This window comes from Leucopleurus acutus (assembly GCF_964270905.1).
Source record: "Leucopleurus acutus genome assembly, chromosome: 11".
Lineage (NCBI taxonomy): Eukaryota > Metazoa > Chordata > Mammalia > Artiodactyla > Delphinidae > Leucopleurus > Leucopleurus acutus.
Window position 1 is genome coordinate 45,027,235 of NC_139152.1, and position 26,786 is coordinate 45,054,020.

Here is a 26,786-nt window from a genome sequence, read left to right on the forward strand (position 1 = left end):
TCACAGAACAAAGATTAAGAGACTACCGGCTCAAAAAAAAAAAAAAAAAAAAAGAGACTACCGGCTCTAGGCAAACAGGAAAGTCCTTAGCATTTTCTCCAATGTGCATAGCAAAACTCCAAACATAACAATCCCTGTAGAATTGATCACTCCCCACTGCATGGTATCAACAAAGTCATCTTGCTTACACTAAACAGTATCAGTTAGCAGAGGGGCAGAAAGAATGAAACAATTTTCTCAGTTTTGTTCCAAAGAACCTCCAAATTTTACTTTTAGGTACCTTTGACCTAAAGACAAGACTGTCTTCCCCTGATTATTTAATTTCCATTATGCCTATATCAGAAGTTAAAGCAGATGTAACGTCACTGAACTCAACAAAGAGAAATATAAACCTTGTTCTAATAGCCAGCATGGCAGCTATGCAAACAATCTGTAGAAAAAAACAATTAACTTTGTTAAACAATAGCCATAATGTAATCAATAGTCAGTGAGAGGAGGTGATAGTCAAAGGACTGCATTAAATGAAGTGCTGAGTAGCCAGTTCTATTCTTAGGACAGTCATTTCCAAACTATGTAGCCCCAAGCTGCTCTAATGTTGCAAAAATAGTACCTTACCTTTCTGGAGATTGAAGAGACATTCAAACCAAATCTTTGCGCTCTTTCCTTTAACTTATCCAGGTTAACCTACAAAAAACATAGGAAAAAAAAATATTAAAAAAAAAATCAGGGACTTCCCTGGTGGTGCAGTAGCTAAGAATCTGCCTGCCAATGCAGAGGACACAGGTTTGAGCCCTGGTCCGGGAAGATCCCACATGCGGAGCAACTAAGCCTGTGCCCCACAACTACTGAGCCTACGCCCTAAAGCCTGCGAGCCACAACTACTGAGCCCACGCACCACAACTACTGAAGCCTGCGCGCCTAGAGCCCGTGCTCCACAAGAGAAGCCACCGCAATGAAAAGCCCAGGTGCCGCAACGAAGAGTAGACCCTGCTCACCGCAACTAGAGAAAGCCCGCACGCAGCAATGAAGACCTAATGCAGCCAAAAATAAATAAATTTTAAAAAAGAAAAAAATCAAAACAGAAAACACAGAAGGCACAAACTATGGTCCAAAGCTAAGAGTTCAAATAAGCCTATACAACATCAAAGATACCCTATGTGCCAAATTAGGAAACTAAGCAGCACTCATCCATGCCACTAATTATTAAAAGTTCTCTCCTGGAAGGCAGTGAAATATTCAGCCCTGCCTCTTTCATTCATCAAAGGTGGCAAAAGCCTAGGGAGGGTTTAAGATCAAAGTAGGCCAAACACTGCTTGAAAAAGCAAACAAATGTCTAAATCATCACCTCCAAACAAGTCCATCATTCACAGTCCAAAATTGTTAATTCCTATACCTAGCCTTTGCAAGTAGTTCTTAACCCTATGCCCTAGCAAAGAGAAACTATCACTGCAGCTCTCCGTTCTTCAGAACACAAATCTACTACCAGTACCCGATTCAATTTTCTTCCTTCCTTTTTCTTGGAAGCCTTGATATAGAAGACTTATCATAAGGATATTTGGGACATTATCATTACTACTACTACTGCTACTAACTTCTACTACTACTACTACTAAAACATTTCACCTTCACTTATATTATTAAACTGTAATTCCAAGAGCAGGATTTCATAAAGCTAAACAAATTTCACAGCATTTGCTTGCATTTTCTAAACATGCTGACAAATCATAATGGTCCAGAAGGCGTACTATCCTAGTCTTTATTCTCTGGTATTTGACAGGTAGTGTTGAAAATTATCAGTACCTACAAAATAGAACTCATAAGTTGCTTCCACAGATTCTCTTGTGGTAATTAAGAGTCTAACATTATCCAAAGCCACTGCATGAGGCCCTAAAACTCCAGTACCATAAAACAACGAGTTATATGGATTGTCCTCTAGCTAACAAAATCTACCCTTTTCAAGAGGAGTGGTAGGAAGGAAGATGTTTATAATGACTTTGAAGATGCAGCAATTTTCCTGACCTCTCAGTGCCTCAAACAATTCTTTCTCTTTAGGACATAAGACTCTGTACTGAAAACAGTCACCAAACTCATATTATCTCAGTTTCCTCTGATCTGGGGAGAAGGAAATCTGTAACTTAACTAACTATACAGAGTTAAGATTTGGCTCTCAAGGTTAAGGAAAAAAAAAAAGATTTCTTACCATAGGCTTGGCATCAGATGACAGGCCTAAGGAAATAAATTTAAAAGTTTTATTTAATATTCTTAAAAGTCATAAAGGAAGCTGATGTCTTTGAATCAAGTTAGATAGCATAGAAATCATATATAGGACAAATGTCCTTTATCTTATGAAGTTAAAGAAAAGGCACAGATTACATCTAGAGACCATGTCTGCACCCATTGCTGTTGGGAACATAAAATAGTACAGCCACTTTGGAAAACAGTTTGGTAGTTCCTCAAAGTTAAACATGGAGTTTACTATATGACCTAGCAATTCTACTCCTAGGTATATACCCAGGAGAAATGAAAACATATATCCACACGAAAACTTGTATATGAATGTTCACAGCAACATTAGCCATAGTAGCCACAAAATGAAAACCCAAATGTGCAAAATGAAAACCCAAACTGAGGGGTAGATAAAATGTGATATATCAATACAACCTAAGATTATCTAACAATAAAAAGAAATGAAGTAATGATACATCCTAAAACAGGGATAAACCTGGAATACATTATGTTAAGTGAAAGAAGCCAGTCACAAAAGACCATGAATTGTATGATAGCATTTATATGAAGGCAAACTTACATATATAGAAAAAACTTAGTGGTTGATTAGTGGGGTGGGGCAGAGGGAGCGGATGAGAAAAACTGCTAATGGGTATGGGGTTTATTTTGGGGATGATGAGTATGTCCTAATATTAGACTATGATGATAGCTGTACAACCCTGTGAATATATAAAAAACACTGAATTATATACTTTAAATGGATGAGTTGTATGATATATGAATTATATCTCAATAAAGCTGTTAAAAAAAAGAGAAAAACATCTTATCTGGACAAAAGACCAGAGTTACTATTATAATGAGTTAAAATTATGGCTTCTTAAAGCGAATGTTCTGTCCTGAAATTATCACTAAGAAGCAAATAGCATATTAGCCTGTAGGCCCAACCCCAATCTAGTCAATAATTATTTACTTAAAACTTCTCAGAATTTTATTTTAAGCAATCTCAATATTGTAATTGGTTCCCTAACTTTCCACTGTAAACTTTCAGGTATGCACTCAACTTTTACCATAACCTATGTACTAGGAACTGTTACATATTTTTATGTCCTCACTCATAAAACAGTATTTGCCAAATTCTACTCTTTTAAGAGCTACTCTGTAGTTCTAGGATTATATGAATAACACTGAATGTAACCTACACATTATTTTATTGGTCAGTTTTCCTCTTCAGGCTAAGTATTAATTTTAACTTTTGCCTTTCTTCAAATAGCACCATTTAATAATATCTTTAAAAACTTCTGGGACTTCCCTAGTGGTCTAGTGGCTAGAACTCCACACTCCAAATGCAGGGGGCCCGGGTTCAATCCCTGGTCAGGGAACTAGATCCCACATGCCTCGACTAAAGATCCTGCATGCCACAACTAAAAAGATCCTGCACATGGCAACGAAGATCCTGTGTGCTGCAACTGAGACTTGGTGCAGCCAAATAAATAAATAAATATTAAAAATTTTTGTTGTACCATCACCAATCCTATTATCTCTCTCTTGATATAACTAAATGTCAGAGAATATTCTGTTTCTAAAGCATGTAGTGACAGTGACCAGAATTTTGCTGGTCTTTTATTTTTACTTATTTATTTTTTTGACTGCATCGGGTCTGATTTGTGGCAGGTGGGATCTTTCGTTGTGGTACGTAGGCTTCTCTAGTTGTGGCACACAGGCTCCAGAGCACACAAGTTCAGTAGTTAAGGGGCAAGCGGGCTCTCTAGTTGTGGTGTATGGGCTTAGCTGCCCCGCAGCATGTGGGATCTTAGTTCCCCGACCAGGGATCAAACCCGCGTCCCCTGCATTGGAAGGTGGAGTCTTAACCACTGAACACCAGGGAAGTCCCCTGCTGGTCTTTTAAAAGGCACAGCAAAACTCTACAAGATCTTTGGAGGACATTTTCTTAACAGACTTGACACTACTAACAGGTCACTAGGAAGACTGCATTGGATCAGAAGACTACATTTAAAGTCTCTGAGGGACTTCCCTGGTGGCACTGTGGATAAGAGTCCGCCTGCCAATGCAGAGGACACAGGTTTGATCCCTGGTCTGGGAAGATCCCACATGCCGCAGAGCAACTAAGCCCACGCACCACAACTACTGAGCCTGCGCTCTAGGGCCTGTAAGCCACAACTACTGAGCCCGCGTGCCACAACTACTGAAGCCCAGGCACCTAGAGCCCATGCTCCACAACAAAGACAAGCCACTGCAATGAGAAGCCCGCACACTGCAGTAGCCCCCGCTCACCACAACTAGAGAAAGCCCGTGAGCAGTAACGGACCCAAATGCAGCCAAAAATAAATAAATAAAGTAAAAATAATAATAAAAATAAAATAAAAAGAGTAACTTTTCCCCCTAATTTATTACAAATACATATTCAATGTAGAAATTTTAATAACACAGACAAGCAAAAAGAAGTCACTCAAAATTCCACCAGAGACAATCAATGTTATCAATTTAGTATATATCCCTCTAATCTTTTTTCCTAACCATACTTGCACTTTTATTGGGAAATAGGAACATACTACAAATATCTTATAACTTGCTTTTTCCATTTATCTGTCTGACAAATATTCTTCAGTATAATTTTAAACATCTTCATGGTCTTCTAACTGTACTATGGTACACATTTACTCAACCAATTCTCTATTGTATATTACATTGTTTCCAGTTATTGATCACTATAAATAACGCTGTGATAATCCTTGTGGCTAAGTCTTTTATCCAAGATTATTCCCTTGTAAATTCCTAGAAGGTAAAAGAGAAAAAAAAATAAAAAGGACTCTTTTCTTCCTTTTGCCACTCACACTAGGCAATATAACACTGGACAGTACACAATAATTACATGCTAACTTGAGACATCAGAATAAAGAAGGTATTAGAAACTTCTCTGAAGAGATCCAAGAAAAGGAAAACAAATGTTGGCACTTCCTCCTATTCTCTCATAACTTTAGCACCTTCTCTAAATTGCCCAGGAAGGCTTAAGTATGGTTTTACCTAGAGCAAAGAGGTGGATATAATAACCTCTTACAGGCTTCTAGAGCTAACAAGTTTACCTTAATTTGGAGAAATGGAATCTGTTGTGCCAAAAAAGTAAAAACATAAAGATAACTTTCTCAGAAGTCTCTGTACTCTTACCTTTTGATGGAACTGAAGAAATCCCAAATCTGTAGAAAGAAAAACAAGCTAAATTTTAGGAAGCTGTTCACACTCCTGGTTGTCTGTCTCCGTGTCAAGTATACATATGGCACTTCTTGCTTGTGATCTCAAGCCTTGCAATCATTAGCTAATTCTAACAACCCCATGAAAGAGGTTCAGTTGACTCTTTTTCTCACCAAGAGTCCAGAGAATAAGTTAAAAGGTAGCCTTATCAGAACTGGGAGTAGCAGTCAGTTCCTGACTTTTACCTATTACAAAAACCCTGCTTGGTAATAAAACCCAATCTATAGCTACTACAACCAATCAGCAGATACGTTCTGAATAGAGCCAAGAGAGTATTTCTTTCCAGCAAGGCCTCTATTCTACTTAAAATCAACAACTATATTTAAAACCTAGGAACACATTCCCTCACCTTCATATTACCACGATCTCAGGTCTAAAAGGCTGGGAACACTCACCTAGCTGCCCTGGCAGCTTTCTTACTCTCCAAGCTCACAGGTACATTGAATCGTTCAGCTCTCTTCTGCATCCTCTAAGTGATAACAGACAAAAGAAGGGAAAGAGAAAAATTCAATTTCTGGTTTCCTTCTTTTAAGAGAAAAGTCATTTAGAGGTGTGTATCTCTAGAACATCGGGATTAATTTCTTAAGGTCCAAACTGAGTTATACTGACAATCACAGAGGATATCAGGTTGTATCCATCCCAGGGGTTAACTCAACAGTCCTTTCCAGAAAGCAAACACAAAAAGACTATTATTACATTCATGTCCTCAAAAACAAAAGGGAAGGAATAAAATAAAACCCGCATTCTGTATCAAGCCAAGAAGACAAAAGCTGTGTTTGACTGACCTTTGAAAATGGATCAAAGGAACAGCTTGGTTCCAACACTAGTTGTACTCTTTCAGTTAGAAATGAGGCAGCGTTGTCCTATACCATCTCTACTTTAATAGTACAAAAAACCCCCACAGATCTTCACTGAAACCTACTTTCAGAGATCTTGAGATAGGATCCAGAGAAATTTCAATCTCACCAGCTAGCTAGTAGTAACTTAAGAGTGACATCTTCCCTTGTAACTTTTCATCTCTTCCAAGGTACAATCCTCTCAAACTCTAATCTTAGTTTGTAAACATCTTAAAAAGAGTTACCACTAAGACCAGAATACTATACAAAAAGACTACGGCCTCAAAGGTGACTATGCCAGCCCAAATATATTCCCAAGTGTGGCCGGTAGAAAAATGTATCAATACCAAAATCTGTCAATACTGATTTTCTGCCTATGAGTAAATATTTTAAAGTGATGATACAGACAAAATAAAGGGTAAGAAACAGAAAGATATATATATATAGACTGCTCTTCTGAAAGAATACCTACCTCAGTCTGTGGTATTTCAGATGTAATTTTTACCACTTTTTTCTCTGCTGCCCTGGAAAAGGGATTTTTAAAATCAGAAGACTGATATTCTAAACCAAAACCTTTGAAGTGTATAAGAATTCACCTGAATCATGTCCTCTGTCCCATATCTCTCTACCACCCTTCAGACCAAAAAAACATGAAGCCCATTAGACCTTTAGTTCCTTGAAGTGTCGTCTACTGATAAAAGAGTTTAAATAACAGACTAAGCTACTTTGCTGGAGTATAAGAAAGTAACAAGGAAAGAAGTCTGGTTAAATATACTGAACTGAGGGAAATGCTCAAAGTACACCGGAAATCATTTAATTTACTTTTAGAAACTTTAAATGTACTTTTGGACTAATGACTATTCCTCTAACCCTCATTTAAATACCAGCTCTCAATTTTCATCACAATTAATGAGTGCTCTACAAGGTCTGGTTTCCTTCTTTTACAAATCCCTTATATCTCCCATGACACCGTAGCTCCAGCTGGAACAGTCAAAGTGGGATAAATAAAAATGCCAAAGGGAGTGGGAAGAAAAAAGGCTAAGGGGAGTTTGAATTAGGAAAACATGGTAAGTTACCAGTCAAAAGGTTTAAGAGAAAACAAAAGAGGGGGGACCAGGGGGGCGGGAGACAAAGTTCAGAAGTACTCAGGATAAATGGAAGGGCATTAACCCTCCACCAAACAACTCCCATAAAACTGTGGGTCATAACCAGTCTCATTAAGGTCCCTCATTTAGAGACATGGGAGGCTTTTGTTCCAATATCCCAGACACTTTTCCCATTTGATGCCCTGAAAGGTAGTAATGGTTTAATGGCATTTTCAGAGGAAGCAATTCTGGAACAGGAACTTATTCTCTCCTCCATCCTTTTGTTGGAGGTCCCTGGACTGACAGATAAGCAGTGGGAGCCCCCTGCTGACCATAACTAAGTCCTGCAATATTTAACTGCTGTGGCTTGAGGAGGGGGGAAAAAATCAAACTAGAAACAGAGGTATCTTTTTGGAGAAACTCAAGCAAAAGACAAAGCAAGGGGATCTCCTTTTGAATGTTCTAAGGACCTAAATTAGCCCTGTACATTCTGACTTTAAAGAAATTTCCGATTTCTTTCCATTTCCCAGCCATCTTTCCTTCCCCAATCCTCTCTGCTTTGTGCAGACAGAAAGGGACACTGAAGTTTAATGTTCTACTTGAAGTCCAATGCCATTAAAATAGCAGCCCTCTTCACCAAACCACCAGGCTAATGACTTCCTCCACATTCCCATCAGTACACTTCATGGCAGAAAGGGAACCAGAAAGAAGAAGCTTCCTTCAGCTCTGTTCCAACTCCCTCAGGCACAATTAAGCTCAAGCAATAAATAACGTCATATTCTGGGGCTCATGTGAAATTTCTTCTCTTCACTCAGAAGTTTCGCCCCTACCCATAGTCACATACAAAACATTCTCCATACTACGGGGACCCAGAATCTTTCTGTACATACTTTAGTTTAACCACTACTATCCCTCTAACAAGCAAAAACACAACCCCTCCCACACACATTTTCAATTTCTTTGTTTAGAAATTCACTGATAAAATTAAAGCCCTCTAAACAAGGGAATTACACATTTTACATATTATAAAAATAAACTACAGATTTTCAAACTTCATAATTTTTAACCCACACAGGCCATTATCATTGTATTTATTTCATCTTCCTTCTTGCCCCATAACTCCCCAAAACATCTCTATTTTAAAGCTATCCCATCGGCCATTTCCTCAAGGCATTATATCTAAACATAAACCTCCTATGATGGATGATAACTAAATGGCTTTAGAAAGCAGTAATATTTGACAAAATCTAATAAAACATTAAATGCACATCTTCTCTAATGCAGAAAATCCACTGCTAGAAACTTATCCTTTGGATATACCTGCATAAATTTACAATTAGTTGTATGTGAACATGCACTGTATTTTTTGCAATTATGAATAATCTAAATGTCCATCAACAGGAGACTGGTGAAATTACTGTTCATCCATAGAATGGAGTATACTGTTAGCTGCCAGAAAGAATGAGATTCTAAGTTGATAACAACTAAATCTAGGTGATGGGTTCATGGGGGTCTATTTACTATTCTCCTAAGTTTTGTATATACTTGTAATATCCCATAACAACAAGCTAAAAAAAAAAAGAGAGACCTACCACTTACTAGGATAATTATCCTCATTTCATAGCGTTGACGTGACGATTAAATGAGAATACATGTAAAACACTTAGAACCTTGCCTATATATAACTAATTTTTTTTGGCCGTGCCATGAGGCATGCACGATCTTAGTTCCCCAACCAGGGATCAAACCTGTGCCCCTTTCAGTGGAAGCATGGAGTCTTAACCACTGGACCGCCAGGGAAGTCCCTATAACTAATATTTAAATAAAGACATTATATGATGATATAGAAAGATCTCCATATGTGAAAAAAAAATCAAGAAACTGACAATATGCATGTACATATGTATCTGTATATGCACATATAAAATATTCCAAAAGAATATATTGAAAACCTCTGGGAAGTCAGGTGGGGGTGCAGACAAGCGTACTTAATTTTCAATTTATATATTTCTCTATGTAATGTTTGACTTTGACTTTTTACATCTATTGTCTTTTTTTTTTAATTGTCTTTTATAATTAAATGGATTAATACAGCTATGAGGAACAAAAATGTTAAAAAGGACTCAACTGCTCTTGACATGCTGGAGTATAAGATGGCCGGACATTTGCGGGGAAACCCCAAATAAAAAATGTTTATGATCGGGCTTCCCTGGTGGCGCAGTGGTCGAGAGTCCGCCTGCCGATGCAGGGGACACGGATTCGTGCCCCGTTCCGAGAAGATCCCACATGCCGCGGAGCGGCTGGGCCCGTGAGCCATGGCCACTGAACCTGCGCGTCCGGAGCCTGTGCTCTGCAACGGGGAGAGGCCACAACAGTGAGGCCCACGTACCGCAAGAAAAAAAAAAAAAAAATGTTTATGATCAACCTTGTGTAATAATTTAAATAAATCAAGATCCACTATTCACTCTAGTACTTTGTCCTCCCCTCCTCCACTGTAAATCAAAAAGGAAAAGAGAATACAGTGTTGAGACATAACCTTGCTCAGCACCCTCTTCCCTTACAAAATTCCTTATACGCAGAAAATGTGCATGATTCTCTATACAGAAAAAGAATCATCTATTACGGTGATACAACAAAGGCTAAGAGAACTAAACTTTATCTGGGCTTGAAGTCTCTTGGTCCTAAGTATCTATTACATAACATAGAGACAAAGTTACTTTGCTTCACTGGGACCATGTACTTGAAATGAACAAGACCTTTCTGAAAATGTATGATCTAATGAGAAATGAAAAAGCCAATGGGGGACTTCCCTGGTGGCACAGTGGTAAAGAATCCGCCTTCCAGTGCAGGGGGCCTGAGTTCAATCCCTGGTCAGGGAACTAGATCCCATATGCATGCCGCAACTAAGAGTTCGCATGCCACAACTAAGGAGCAAGCAAGCCACAACTAAACCCGATGCAACCAAATTTAAAAAAAAAAAGGGAATGTATACATTCCAATGGGAATGTATAAGAGGTCAACAGTGTAACACTAAAAAATCCAGAACCATCTGCTCTGTCCTCATTATAAAAAACGGATAGTTACACATCAACAGTTTTTTCAGGAGGTTCTTCCTCTTTGACAGGCAGTTCTATGGGCTTCGGTTCTTCTTCCTAAAACCAAATGAAACAAGATGGTTAAAATAAATCAAGAGTAAATACCTATCAAAAGAATATGAGAACTCCAAAACGAACCAATCTTTCAGAACCTTCATTCCCCCTTTATGCTCCCCTAACGAGTTAGCATTGAAGCCCTCTAATGATTGATGTTTAGCAACGTGACCAAGGCAGTGGCACACTGCCAGGCCAGTGACTAACCTTACTCTCTCCAACTCACCTCTGTTTCATCTCCCAGTACATCTTCTTCATTTGCCTCCTCTTCAGCTAAAGAATATTAAAATAATCAGGTCAAGCCCTGCTACAAAACCATCTTGATCACTGTACTTAGGCTAAAATTATAATCATTTTGCTTTCCCAAAATAAAATTCAATAATGAAGGCAGAAATGTTCATAAAATTTGCTCCACGTGGAGGAGATAAAAACTATATTCTCTACCTAACTAACATCAATTAAGAGGTTGAACTCCAGCTGCACTGAAGAACTAAACATGATGAGGTCAAACTATAACATTAATTAAAAAGTACTGTGGCAGAATTTAGTGGTGGGGAAGAATTTCTAAAACAACAAAAACAAAACAAAAAACCCAGAAGCAAAAGTACTATGCAAAAAACTTATTTTTCAGAACTAGGAAAGGGGGCTTCCCTGGTGGCGCACTGGTTAAGAATCCGCCTGCCAACGCAGGGGACATGTGTTCGAGCCCTGGTCCAGGAAGATCCCACATGCCGCGGAGCAACTAAGCCCGTGTGCCACAACTACTGAAGCCTGTGCGCCTACAGCCCGTGTTCCGCAACAAGAGAAGCCACTGCAATGAGAAGCCTGCCCAATGCCACGAAAGTGTAGCCCCTGCTTGCCGCAACTAGAGGAAGCCCACGGCCAGCAATGAAGACCCAACACAGCCAAAAAATAATTAATTAATAAAAAAAAGATTAAGATGATATTTTTTTAAGTACAAAAAAAAAACACCCCAAAATAGGAAAGGATACCACAGAAAAAGAAACGACTATCAAAGAAGATATTTGTATCTAAAACCAACATGGGAACAGTCACTAGAATATATGATATGCCTGCGAACTAACAAGCAAACGATGAGAACCCCAAAAGAAAAATGGGCAAAGGAGAAAGCCAAAGAACCACGAACAAAGGACATGTTTAAACTTTTTAGTAAGTAGAGGAATGTAAACTGAAACCACTAACAGATTACCAAAAATTAGGCCACTTGTTAGGACAGTGAATCCTCATGTGCTGATGATGAAATTTATACAGCAATTCAGAAAAACAATTTAGTGGTGTTTAGTCATATTAAGTATACATTTATGAACAGATATTTATTAGCAACCCCATTCCTGGGTATATACCCCCAAGACTCTCACACAGGAATATAAGGGAATATGAAAGAAGTAGTTCAGGAGTCAGTCACTGGGTGAACTAAATAAAACATGGTGAATTCTTTTTTTTTTTTCTGTACGCGGGCCTCTCACTGTTGTGGCCTCTCTCGTTGCGGAGCACAGGCTCTGGACGCGCAGGCGCAGGCTCAGCGGCCATGGCTCACGGGTCCAGCCGCTCCGCGGCATGTGGGATCTTCCCGGACCGGGGCACGAACCCGCGTCTCCTGCATCGGCAGGCGGGCTCTCTACCACTGCGCCACCAGGGAAGCCCATGGTGAATTCTTTACATTATAGAATACCATGCAGGAATTAGAATCAATAGACTAGATGACTGCTACATCTTAAAAAAACACAGTACTGGGGATTCCCTGGTGGCGCAGTGGTTGAGAGTCCGCCTGCCGATGCAGGGGACGCGGGTTCGTGCCCCGGTCCGGGAAGATCCCACATGCCGCGGAGCGGCTGGACCCGTGAGCCATGGCCGCTGAGCCTGCGCGTCCAGAGCCTGCGCGTCCGGAGCCTGTGCTCCGCAACGGGAGAGGCCACAACAGTGAGAGGCCCGCGTACCACAAAAGAAAAAAACAAAAACAAACAAACAAAAAAACACATAGTACTTGGAGAAAAAAGAATGCAATAAAGTAAGGCTATGGCCTCATTGCCAATTACATAAAATTACTGTAGACCAAACAACACTACACGGTTTATAAGGACAAGGACAAAAAATATATATCAAACACATTAGAATAGTTGCCTAAGAGAGTTGGGATAAAAGGAATGGGAATAAAAGGGAATAAATTAAAATTAGAGAGGGATGATACTATGCCTTAAATGAAGTGTATGTTTGTTTTTTAAAGTGGAATTGGAGAATGTCAGAGCTAGAAGGGACCAGAGATTACTTAGGTTTATGGATTTCAAGGGTGGAGACACTTGTCTCACTTCACAGACTACAAAAGACACTTAGCCTGAAAACAGCGGCTGTCCAAAGTTACCTAGTAAATTTCTGGCTCAAGAGGAATTAGACTTCAAATCTTCCGATTCTCAGTCTAATGATGCTTGCTTTCCCATACTTCCTTGAAAATAATTTGTTGAAATAAAATTACAATGTCTTTTTAAAAGGGGGGTATTTCTTCTCATTATAACCACTATTTTAGATGACAAGAGTTTTCTTGATAGAGTTAATTAAAATCTTACATCATCAACAACCTAAAGGAAAAGAAGAAATCTTCTGTATGGCAGAGCCTAAAAATTAATCCTCTCGGGCTTCCCTGGTGGCACAGTGGTTAAGAATCTGCCTGCCAATGCAGGGAACACGGGTTCAAGCCCTGGTCCGGGAAGATCTCACATGCCGCGGAGCAACTAAGCCCGTACACCACAACTACTGAGACTGCGCTCTAGAGCCCGCGAGCCCAACTACTGAATGAAGCCTGTGCGCCTAGAGCCCGTGCTCTGCAACGAGAAGCCACCGCAATGAGAAGCCCGCGCACCGCAAGGAAGAGTAGCCCCCACACACCGCAACTAGAGAAAGCCTGCAGGCAGCAATGAAGACGCAACGCAACCAAAAATAAATAAATAAATTTATTAAAAAAAAATTAATCCCCTCACTCACATCACTCTTTGCCTCCGCAAAGAACTCACCATGCTCTTCAAGATATGCCTGGAGCCTGTTGATGAGATCTTGTTTTATTCCCTTGGTCTCCAAACCACGAGCAAGACATTCCTGCTTTAGTTCAGCAAGCTGAGAAAAAAGAATAAAGCTTTTCCTTAATTTACAGAATGAACCTGGTGGGGGAGAAAAAAAAAGAGGTAGTTCTCACAAGAAAGAAAAAGAAATGAAAGATCCACCCAAAACTACTGTCTTAATCCCACCAAGCTTCTAGGTCCACAAAGATGATCTGCTTCCCCCTAACAATATTCAATATGCAAGAGGACTTTTCTAACAGATGGTGAAGAATAAACCTACTTTAATCAAATTCTGATCTATTCGTACATTTATTACATAAGTCTTTAGCTACTTCTAAGGGGGGGGGTGGTCTTTTTTTCCTGAACAATTACTGTACCAGCTCATATAAGGAAAGAATCAATCTTTAAGTAGAATATCTACTTATCTAAAAGCAGATTTTCCTTATTATCTATTATCCCAGATCCTTTACTGCAATCTACCATATACATGCATACAAGTTTGTCCACCACAGAATTAGGTAGATGTGTTAGCTAGATTAATGTCAATAATGAATCACATAAAGGATCTTTGCCAAAATGGAAAAAAATATGTAATGGCATGCCACGACATGGCATGAGTTGAAGATTTTTAAATCAGTAACTTGACTAAAGATACAACAGGTATACTTATCAACTTTGCAGACAACAGAAGGAGGAAGAATTGATGGATTACTGACAGAACTAAAGGTGGGTGGGTGGGGATGTCAGGGGGTGTTGCTGGCTCTTCAGGGAAAACAAAAAGCCAAAATGAAGACTCAATTTAGAAGAAATAAGGTATACCTATAAGTACTACACTTATATTCAAAACTTAAATTGTTAAAAAAAACAGATGAACAAGATCTGGCTCAACAGTAACTCAAAGGATAAAGACCTCAGTCAGGGTTTTAGATGATTACAAGTGCAAAGAGGGCTAACAGTATGATTTGCTACCAAAGTAATTCTAGGTTAAGGGTAACTAAAAAAACAGAATCTATATATATTTTTTAATTTATTTATTTTATTTGTTTATTGTTTTTAGCTGCGTTGGGTCTTTGTTGCTTCGCGCAGGCTTTTCTCCGCTTGCGGCGAGTGGGGGCTATTCTTCGTTGTGGTACGCGGGCTTCTCATTGTGGTGGCTTCTCTTGTTGAGGCTCTTGTTGCAGAGCACGGGCTCTAGGCGCGTGGGCTTCAGTAGTTGCGGCACACGGGCTCAGTAGCTGTGGCGCACGGGCTTAGTTGCTCCGCGGCACGTGGGATCTTCCCGGACCAGGGATCGAACCCATGTCCCCTGCATTGGCAGGTGGATTCTTAACCACTGTGCCACCAGGGAAGCCCCAGAATCTATATTAAGTGATTAATAGCCTTACTGGGCTCTCTATTCTCATTTTAAGGAGTGTAATGACATGCTGATCCAAGGAGAACCACCAAGAAAAGGAAGGCTCCAAAAATCCTATATGCAGATCAGTGCACAGATAGATATTTGTCCTGAAAAAAGACTTTACTAGTTTCGAAGTACAGATCTAAGACGAACCAGAAGTTAGAAAGCAGATTCCTATAGAACTTTACAACTAAGGGAATATGCCGGTCAGCTCTAGAAGGTTTTCAACCAAGGAAACATTTGGAAATGGAGAGGGGAGCTTTTTTTTTTTTTCTCTCATTGGGCATTCAGTGAGTGGGACAGGAAGGCAGGGAGGGATACTATGTGGAACACTTGTTCTACTCAACAAGCCAACAGCACCCTCTATTGAGAAACATGGTAGGTAATCACCCATTAAGTGTGGAGTGGTTGCAAAGCCTAACATGGCCTCTGAAGTCAGACTACCTTGGGTTCAAATTCCAGTTTTACCACTTACAGCTGTGTAACCTTGGGTGAGTAACATAACCTCTCTGTGCCTCAGTTTCCTATGAAATGGGGATAATGCAACAGTACCTACAGCATAGGGTTGTTATGAAGATTGAACCAGCAAACACTCATAAAGCATTTACAATAGTGCTTGGCAGCTACTAACACTTTGTGTTAGACAGACACCGGTGAAGGGTTAGACAAGATCAGACAGAATGACTGCTTCTCAGATTTCTGCATTTCATAGATCAATATATTTTTAAATGGGTAGACTGACAGGGCTGCCAAGTTTTTATAGCATTCCAACCAGGTTGTGGACCAATACTTTTGTAAAGAAACAATAAAATCAATTACTAGAAAAATGATCATACACTTGGATGTAACAGTGATGTCAAACTGCTATAAAAGTTTCTAAAAGCTTAATTTCTTTTTTAACCTTATCTCATCATTAACCAGTAACAGTTCATGGATGAGCACTGGCCTACAGATGATACAGTGAATAGTATTAATCTAGAATCTAGATTCTAAGTGATCTCTAAGGTCCATTTCTTAAGTAATGGACCTTAAGTAAGAATCTTCATCTTTCCCATGTTGGTACTTTATTTTTTCTCAGTTTCCTGGAGAACAAGTCTTTTGATTTTAGTTACACTTTTAAGAATTTTGTTGGTTATAAAAGTATTATGTTCACTGTAGAATAGTTAGAGAATTCTGAAAAGTATAGAGGAAAAAAAAGTCTTATGTAACCCTGGCACTTAGAGATCACCTAACATTTTAAATATATCATTTACTCTGTGTGTGTGTGTGTGTGTGTGTGTGTGTGTGTGTATGTTTAGAGGGTGTTTGTTTACAAAGCAATACAATTTCTTTACTTCCTATAACTCCTAATCTTCCTCAGAAGACTCCATTCCTTCTTTCTTCTCCTCGTTTAAGTAACACTAAGACCACCTAGGGAAAAGGAATGTAAATACTCAGGCAATTCAAAATTCAACTTTCTAATAGAGTTGTTCCTCCCTTCTCCTTCCTTCCCAAAACTGTGTAGATATGGACAAAAGTTTACAAAAACCTCCAGATGACAGGGAAACAGACAGTCGGTGATGGATTCTGCAGAGGATGCTGATCTGGTAGACTTGAAGCTGACAGACTGGTACAACTGGTTGTTTAGCTTGGATAGCATCCACCACTGTTGACCACTGACCTTGCTATTGCTGTTGGTAACTGAAATCTCAGTCCCCCACTGGCTCCCAGTCCCTAACCTCAGGTCTCTGGCTCATTCAGCAGTCTTCTCAGCACCTCCACGTCCCCTTCTCTGGTCAAATGAGAATGTTACATGTAGTTTTTACACACTGTTGTATTACTTTATTATTATATTATGGGTTCTGCTCCTATACTGGGACATTATTTCAAAAGGGAAATAGATGAGTAAAAACAAAATAGCTGAAAATGAAGTCATTTCACACATTTCATTTGGGCACAATTACATTAGTAGAACAAAACACTTTTAAAGCCTCAAATAAGAATTTATAGGGACTTCCCTGGTGGCACAGTGGTTAAGACTCCGTGCTCGTAAGGCAGGGGGCCCAGGTTTGATCCCTGGTCAGGGAACTAGATCCCACATGCATCCTGCAACTAACAGGTCGCATGCCACTACGCCTGAGAAGCCCTTGAGCCGCAACTAGACCCGGCACAATCAAATAAATAAATAAATAACTTAAAATATCAAATCTTACCCACTTTTTAAAATAAATTTATTCATTTTATTTATTTTTGCCTGCACTGGGTCTCACTGCTGCACGCACGGGCTTTCTCTAGTCGTGGCGAGTGGGAGCTGCTCTTCGTTTCGGTGCACTGGCTTCTCATTGCGGTGGCTTCTCTTCCTGCAGAGCATGGTCTCTAGGTGCACAGGCTTCAGTAGTTGTGGCATGTGGGCTCAGTAGTTGTGACTCACAGGCTCTAGAGCGCAGGCTCAGTAGTTGTGGCACACTGACTTAGTTGTTCCATAGCATGTGGGATCTTCCCAGACCAGGGCTTGAACCTGTGTCCCCTGCATTGGCAGGCAATCTCCCAACCACTGTACCACCAGGGAAGCCCAAATCTTACCCATTTTTATATGCATTTGACTTCAAAATGTTTTAAAACAACATACTGGGTTGGCCAAAAAGTTCGTTCAGTTTTCTTCCATAAGATGACTCTAGTAGTGCTTAGTTGTCTTTAACTTCATTAGAAACAATTTGGTTAGACTGTATTGTGACAGCTGTCATATCAGTGTACATTTAAAAGAAAACATCAAAACTGGTGAATTTTTGTGTAGCCATTTTAATATTGAAGATGGAAGAAAAAAAGGAACATTTTCGGCATATTATGCTTTATTATTTCAAGAAAGGTAAAAGCGCAACTGAAACGCAAAGAAAGATTTATGCCGTGTATGGAAAAGGTGCTGTGACTGATCGAACGTGTCAAAAGTGGTTTGCAAAGTTCCGTGCTGGAGATTTCTTGCTGGACGATGCTCCTCGGTCGGGCAGACCAGATGAAGTTGATAGTGATCAAATCAAGACATTAATTGAGAACAATCAACATTATACCATGCAGGAGATAGCCGGCATACTCAAAATATCACAATCAAGAGCTGAAAAACATTTGCACCAGCTTGGTTATGTTAATCGCTTCGATGTTTGGGTTCCACATAACTTAAGCAGGAAAAAACCTCTTGACCTTATTTCTGATTTTCTAATTAAACGTAAATGTTTCGTTTTTAAACAAATTGTGACGCGCAATGAAAAGTGGATACTGTACAATAATGTAGAAAGGAAGAGATTGTGAGGCAAGCGAAATGAACCACTACCAAACCACACCAAAGGCTGGTCTTCATCCAAAGAAGGTGATGGTGTGTATATGGTGAGATTGGAAGGGTGTCCTCTATTATGAGCTCCTTCTGGAAAACCAAACGATTAATTCCAACAAGTACTGCTTCTGAACTGAAAGCAGCACTCGACGAAAAGCGTCCAGAATTAGTCAATAGAAATCGCATAATCTTCCATCAGGATAATGCAAGACCACATGTTTCTTTGATGACCACGCAAAAACTGTTACAGCTTGGCTGGGAAGTTCTGATTCATCCACTATATTCAGCAGACATTGCACCTTCAGATTTTTATTTATTTTGGTCTTTACAAAATCTCTTAATGGAAAAAATTTCAATTCCCTGGAAGACTGTAAAAGGCACCTGGAACAGTTCTTTGCTCAAAAAGATAAAAAGTTTTGGGAAGGGCTCCCCTGGTGGCACAGTGGTTGAGAGTCCGCCTGCCGATGCGGGGGACACGGGTTTGTGCCCTGGTCCGGGAAGATCCCACACGCCACGGAGCAGCTAGGCCCGTGAGCCATGGCCTCTGAGCCTGCGCGTCCAGAGCCTGTGCTCCACAACAGGAGAAGCCACAACAGTGAGAGGCCTGCGTACCGCAAAAAAAAAAAAAAAAAAAAAAAAAAGTTTTGGGAAGATGGAATTATGAACTTGACTGAAAAATGGCAGAAGGTAGTGGAACAAAACGGTGAACACATTGTTTAATAAAGTTCTTGGTGAAAATGAAAAATACGTCTTTTATTTCTACTTAAAAACCGAAGGAACATTTTGGCCAACTCAATATTTAAAAAGCAAGGTATACTGAGTGAATTGTATGGTATGTGAATTGTATCTCAATAAGGCTACTTAAAAACGCCAAGTTACAGAACATTGTATATATGATACTAACATTAATGTAAAAAATAACATGCACACACACACCACTCAAATGTGTATACACAAGATGCCTGGACAAGAAACAGGTAAGTTAACACTAGTTGAATCTGCAAAGAAGTTTGTTGAGGACACATGTAGGAGGGAAACTTTTTACCACGCATTTTATACCTTTAATATATTTATACCTTTACCACGCATTTTATACCTTTAATATTATGAGGTTGAGCATGAATTACCTATTCAAAAATTAAATTTTCAATATCAATCTAAAAATCCCATTTCTCAGTATTAATAAGGCATTTTTCATGCTACCTATCCAAACAGCAGAGAAAGGACTGATCAACTGACTACATAATACATTTGACATCAATCATTCATCACCCTGTGATTTCTAATTTACTAATCTTGAATTTTGATTCAAATCATTTTCATCTGTTAACTCTCAATCTAGTTTGTAAACCTTTGAAGACAGAGGCATTTTACACCATTTAAACATTTCATATGATAGGAACTCAAGTTTCAAGTATTAATACATGCCAGGCAAAAGGCTAAGTTCTTTGGACATCATTTCCTCATTTAATTCTCAAAACATCTATGTGGTTGGTATTATGACTGTATTTCATAAATTAAGAAATTGAAGCTCAAAGAGACTCAATAATTTGCTAAAAAAATCACCCAGCTAGAAAATAGTGGAGCCAATATGCCAGCTCAGATCTCTCTGATTTAAGCCCAATTTTATGGTTTTTTAAAAAAATATTTATTATTTACTTATTTTGGTTGCACCAGGTCTTAGTTGCAGCAGGCGGGCTCCTTAGTTGCGGCATGCGAACTCTTAGTTGCAGCATACACGTGGGACCCAGTTCCCTGACCAGGGATCGAACCCAGGCTCCCTGCATTGGAAGCACAGAGCCTTATCCACTGTGCCACCAGGGAAGTCCCAAGCCCAATTTTAAATACCAAGATGAAGGACTGCTTTCATGTGCACACTCTATCTCTCTTACCATTTTCCTCTTACCTCACCTCCTCAGCCTCTTTGCTAGCTCTTCTTCCACCCAACCCTGTAAATACAGATAATCATTAAGACATTCACTAAGGAGACTTTGGCCTTCTCATCCTTTCACTTGTACCAAAGGCTTTTTCACTTCCCAGAATCCAATTATTGGCAAATCCTGTCAGCTCTACCTTCAAAATATATCCAGAATCAAAAAAAAAAAAAAAAATATATATATATATATATATATCCAGAATCTAATCCCTCTTGTCTTTCTTTCATACAGATCATTGTAAAAACTCTTCAGCCCTTGAACCTCACTATAGTTTATTCTCAACAAGGTAGAGTGATCTTTGACAGTTTAAGTCAGAACATGTCATTCCTCTATTCAAAAATCCTCCATTGGTTTCCTATCTCATTAAGGGTAAAAGCCAGAGTCCTAATGATCACCTCTAAGGTCCTCTTATAATACTTTGCACAAGGCTCACTCTTTCACATCCTTCAAGTCTTTGCTTAAACACCACCTTTTCAATGAGGCCTTCCCCCTAGTCATCCTATTTAAAATTATAGTACCCTTCTCTTCCCACTGTACTCCCTCTTCCTATTTTTCTCTACAAATCACTATTTGACATACTATAAATTTTACTTATTTATTGTACTTCCCCTAATATAAGCTCCAAATATATATATACACACACATATATTTATATATATACACACATATATTTTTATATATATATATATATATATATATATATAGAGGCTCCATGAAAGTAAGAATTTTGTCTTTTTCTTTTTTTGCTTTGTTCACTGCTGTATCTCCAGTGCCTATGGTAGCTGGCACATGGTAGGCAATTCATAAATATTTCTGAATAAGTCCCAAATCTTTATTATCAGCACTCAGCTCTTTTTAAAAAAATAATTTTATTTATTACTTTTTATACAGCAGGTTCTTATTAGTTATCTATTTTATACATATTAGTGTATATATGTCAATCCCAATCTCCCAATTCATCCCACCACTATCACGCCCACCTCCGCTTCCCCCTTTGGTGTTCAAACGTTTGTTCTCTACATCTGTGTCTCTATTTCTGCCTTGCAAACTGGTTCATCTGTACCATTTTTCTAGATTCCACATATATGCATTAATATATATTTGTTTTTCTCTTTCTGACTTACTTCACTCTGTATGACAGTCTCTAGGTCCATCCACATCTCTACAAATGACCCAATTTCGTTCCTTTTGATGGCTGAGTAACATTCCACTGTATATATGTACCACATCTTTTTTATCCATTCATCTGTTGATAGGCATTTAGGCTGCTTCCATGACCTGGCTATTGTAAATAGCGCTGCAATGAACATTGGGGTGCATGTGTCTTTTTGAATTATGGTTTTCTCTGGGTATAGGCCCAGTAGTGGGATTGCTGGGTCATATGGTAATTCTATTTTTAGTTTTTTAAGGAACGTCCATACTGTTCTCCATAGTGGCTGTATCAATTTACATTCCCACCAACAGTGTAAGGGGGTTCCCTTCACACCCTCTCCAGCATTTGTTGTTTGTAGATTTTCTGATGATGCCCATTCTAACCGATGTGAGGTGATACCTCATTGTAGTTTTGATTTGCATTTCTCTAATAATTAGTGATGTTGAGCAGCTTTTCACGTGCCTCTTGGCCATCTGTATGTCTTCTTTGGAGACAACTCTCAGCTCTTAAGCAGGAGACCCACATTTCCAAATGACTACTAGATATCTCCAAGTGAATATCTCAAAGACATTTACGCCCAAAACTGAACTTATCTTCTCTCCTACAAAAAACTGGCTTCTCCTCCTCCTCCCAACTTAGACTAAAGGTATCACTACTTGGCATCATCTTTCATTCCTCCCACATCTAACTGATCTATAAATGCTTGTAATTCTATATTCCAAATTTCTTTCAAATTCATTCCTACTCTAAAAGCCACTACCTTATTTCAGGTCTTAGTAAGTTTATTCACTTGACAAATAGTTACTGAGTATCCACTGTGTGTCAAGCATTATCTTAGATACAGGAAAATAATCATAAGCAAAACGGAAAGAGTTCTTGCTCACATGGAGCTTACAATCTAGTAGGGAAACAAGGCAATCAATGATCATATACATAATGTTCAACTGATTTTAAAAAAAAGAAGTACAATGTCCTATAAAAGCGTTTAAAAAGTGGTCTGACCTTGTGTGTGGATAGATGGAACCCATCCTACCTAAGGGTTCCTTGGTTAAATGATGTTTGACTGATATCTGAAGGGCAACTAACAGTTAATTAGACAAAGGTATGGGGGATGGGGGTGGCAAGGGCACTGCAGCCAAAAGCATGTGTAAATGTTCTGAGCACTAAGGTAAAGAAAGGCAGTTGTGCACAGTGATTAAGGACAGGAATTCTGGAGACAGACTGCCTGGATTTGAGCCACCACTTATTACCTGCGCAACCTAGGGCAAGTTATCCAACCTCTCTGAGCTTCCGTTTTTCCTCAGTTTTAAATGGGAACAACACAGGCATTTACCTTACTGCCTTAGGATTATCATGAGAATTAAATCAATTAATGTATACAAACAGATTTGACCAGTGTTTACCACATAGTAAATGCTATGTAAATGTTAGCAATTAATGAATAGCCATTCTGAGAAATGAAATAAAGCCACTGTAGCTGGAATGTGAGAAACTAAGCTGGAGAGATTGGCAGGCATATAACTAAAGGGTTTTAAGCAGGGGAGTGACTACTGTAATAAAAATCTAGCTGGTGACATTTCTTCCTCTCCAAACCCCATCCTTCTTACTGCCAAAAGAACACAAACTGGGAATTCCCTATAAGTCCAGTGGTTAGGACTCCATACTTTCACTGCCGAGGGCCCGGGGTTTGATCCCTGGTGGAGGAACTAGGATCCCACAAGCCATGCAGCAAAGAAAAAAACAAAACAAAACAAAACAAAAAACACAAACTGATCACATCAGCTCTCCTTTCCAATCTCCAAAGGTTCCCCACTTTCTGCCTACATGACAAAAGCCGAACACCTTACACAACTTAGAAGTCCTTTTCAGTATCACTCCAATATACCTCCAGTCGCACAGTTCACCTACTTTCCTTTCCAAACTATCTTCAAACACCAACATATATGCACTATATGCTTCAATATTACAATGTTTCACTGTTCGCAGCACTCTGAAACTAGTACACCCTTCTTGTTCTCTCCTCTGTAGTCCCTTTTCTCACACAGACTGGAAATCTGGTACTATTACAGTTCAGAGCATTTTCACCCACAATTCAGTCTCTCTTTCCAACTGTGTTGGAATGATTCCATTTCTACAAAATCTTCAGAAATTTGCAGTTGATGTGGATTTACATATCAATTCAGATAGATAATATTTTTCCTTCCTACTTCAAAGCCTGTTCCTTTCCTCTGAGACCCCATGCTAAAGCCCCAAATTCCCTTTATAAAAATGGAAAGGTTTTTTTTTTTTAAAGAGATAAACCCTAGGTCAACCCAAAAGTCAGGATCACACCATCAAGAGCAACAGTGGAACCAAACATTAACCGTCCTGGAAGTCAGAATCAAAGGCATGGGTTCTTAACCAGAGGTCCAGGGACTCCTCAGGGCTACAAGGTAATTTGATGAAGCCCCTCAAATCGCATGCAAAGTATGTGTACATGCCTTTTTCTGGGAAAGGGTCCATATCTTTCATCAGAGTTTCAAAGATATCTGGGACCTCCAAAAGGTTAAGAAGTGCTCTAGAGAAAAAGCAAAGACAAGCAAATATGATTAAAAGGATGAACCCTTTTTAGGCTGTCAGGACTGCCTCATGTTCTCTAAGACTACCTGAAATCAGGTCAGAGAACATTATCCAATCAAAATCAAAATTTTTTCTTTTTTTTAAATACACCTTTTCTTTTCTTTCCTTTTTTAAGATTAATTAATTAGTTTTTATTTTTGGCTGCGTTGGGTCTTCGTTGCTGCGTAAGGGCTTTCACTGGTTGCAGCGGGCGGGGGCTACTCTTTGTTGCTGTGACCAGGCTTCTCATTGTGGTGGCTTCTCTTGTTGCGGAGCACGGGCTCTAGGCACGCGGGCCTCAGTAGTTGTAGCACACAGGCTCAGTAGTTCTGGCTTGCGGGCTCTAGAGCGCAGGCTCAGTAGTTGTGGCACATGGGCTTAGTGGCTCCGCAGCATGTGGGATCTTCCCGGACCAGGGATCGAACCCATGTCCCCTGCACTGGCAGGCAGATTTTCTTTTTTAAATACATTTTTATTTTATTTATTTTTATTTTTGGCTGCGTTGGGTCTTCGTTGCTGTGCGCGGGCTTTCTCTGGTTGCAGTGAGCGGGGGCTACTCTTCACTGCGGTGTGCAGGCTTCTCATTGCAGTGGCTTCTCCTATTGCGGAGCATGGGCTCTAGGCGTGAGGGCTTCAGCAGTTGTGGCACGCAGGCTCTAGAGCGCAGGCTCAGTAGTTATGACGAACGGGCTTAGTTGCTCCGCGGCACGTGGGATCTTCCCAGGCCAGGGTTCGAACCCGTGTCCCCTGCATTGGCAGGCGGATTCTTAACCACTGCGCCACCAGGGAAGCCTCAAAATCAAATTTAATATAGAACTGACAAATACAGAGTTTTACGTAAGGTGGAACTCCATAAACCAACATAAAATCCATAAAGGCAACTCATAAGGCTGGTGACTTACTCTAGGGGTTTCAAAAATGGAACTAATAAGGGGACCTCCTTGGTGACACAGCAGTTGAGAGTCCGCCTGCCAGTGCAGGGGACACGGGTTTGATCCCTGGTCCGGGAAGATCCCACATGCCACAGAGCAACTAAGCCTGTGCGCCACAACTACTGAGCCCACGTGTGCCACAACTACTGAACCCATGTGCTGCAACTACTGAAGCTTGCGCGCCTAGAGCCCATGCTCCACAACAAGAAAAGCCATCGCAATGAGAAGCCCACGCACTGCAACGAAGAGTAGCTCCCGCTCGCCACAACTAGAGAAAGCCCCCACGAAGCAACGAAGACCCAATACAGCAATAAATAAATAAATAAAATTTTGGAACTAATAGGAAGAAAGTATTAGACCTTCTATTCATATTTCCTTTTTATCCCATTCATTCAAAAATTCCTTTTCTGTGTATATTTTATAACATACATAACACTATAGTAGTACATAATTTATACAAGTAAGCATACACATAATGGAGGTAGTTGCTCAACTTTTTCTACCTGTCATTTTATTAGTAGACCACTGATACAATCTACACATTTCAGCACCACCAAGTTAACAGTAACTCCAGGATAACACAAAACCCCACTAGAACAGCTTAGAATCCAATAGCAAGAAACCTAGCAACTTTCACAGAAAGTCTAATTCGTGTCAACTAATAAGTGATTACAAGTATCTCTCTCTGCCCTTACTCTCCTTATACTTTTTTTTTTTTTTTTAAGCTCATCAAACTTTAAAGGATCAGTTTTCAGCCTGGTTTGTCAAAGGTTCCCGGGATGTGACCAAAACATGACCGAAACATGTGATGGGAAAACTACTTGTGAAACCACAAATGTACAACTAATCGAGATACCCTCTTAATTCATCCTAAAAGAAACTACTCTTTTCTTCCAGGAAGATAATAACCTAAACACCAAACATTTATTAAGATTCCCAAGACACAACTTAAACCGGCTTCTGTGATTGAGTGTCACCCAGTGGTGAGACCAAGAGATGCACGGTCCGTCCGCAATAGGAAATGGGACAGAGGTAACCCTAACCTTGGAAACGTTTTCCCAAAATATTACAGCCCTGAGTGACTTGTCTCTTGGGTGGTGGAGGGCAGGGCTGGGGGAAGGCTGGCGGAGCGTTGAGAGAACTCGAAAAACTTTTCAATCTGGGGTATCTGTGCCTTCACTACCTCTTAAGGTCTCCTAAACCTCAGGCCTCTAAGGGGAGGCCCATCTTCGGAGGGCTCTCCTCAGGTTTCCAAGTTTGTCCCGGGGGCGTCACCCCACCTAAAAAAAGGGAGGGGAAGCATTTTCTGGATCAAGTTTGAGACCTAGACAGACAGAAATACACGAAGCTGCCATCATCTGCTACCGTGAATCTCAGCTTTGGACAAGAGACTGGAAAGCATTAACCCAGGGAAGAAAAAGGGGTCCTGGGCCCGGCACGGGTCCAAGAGGAGGGGACCACTGACGTAATGCTGTCTGACGAGAAAGGAAAAGAGAGCAGAACAGGTTGAAGGCACTTACACAACCCGATGGGGAAGTAGCGGACGACAGCACAGTGGAGGAAGGAGCCGAATAACAAGTAAAGATACAGTAAAACCGTGAGGAGAAATGGGAAATTAGGGAAGGCGTAGTAGGGAAGAAGGGAGGCACAAAAGAACAGAACTACGGCGGGAGCCGGAAAACGAAGTGGAAGAGCCTGCAAGGAAAAGGCGCAAACCGGCCGGCAGAATTCAGTCTCCGTAAAAGTCCGACCCGGCCCTCCCCACCTTCACGGTACCTTCAGTTTATGGAGCTCCACCATTTCAGTCGCCATCTTGTTACCCCTTCACTCCG

At 40.0% G+C, this 26,786-nt stretch overlaps 1 protein-coding gene across 1 annotated transcript; it reads right to left on the reverse strand.

Moving 5' to 3' along the window:
• Positions 1-91: 91 nt before the first annotated feature.
• Positions 92-26,786, reverse strand: SARNP (SAP domain containing ribonucleoprotein). The gene is made up of 9 exons (XM_082850760.1): positions 26,731-26,786; positions 13,590-13,689; positions 10,790-10,836; positions 10,499-10,566; positions 6,802-6,853; positions 5,889-5,962; positions 5,410-5,438; positions 2,201-2,226; positions 92-684 (listed from the first exon to the last, which is right to left on the reverse strand). Exons 1-9 carry the CDS (start codon positions 26,764-26,766, stop codon positions 559-561), a joined length of 558 nt encoding a protein of 185 aa, XP_082706886.1. The 5' UTR covers positions 26,767-26,786; the 3' UTR covers positions 92-558.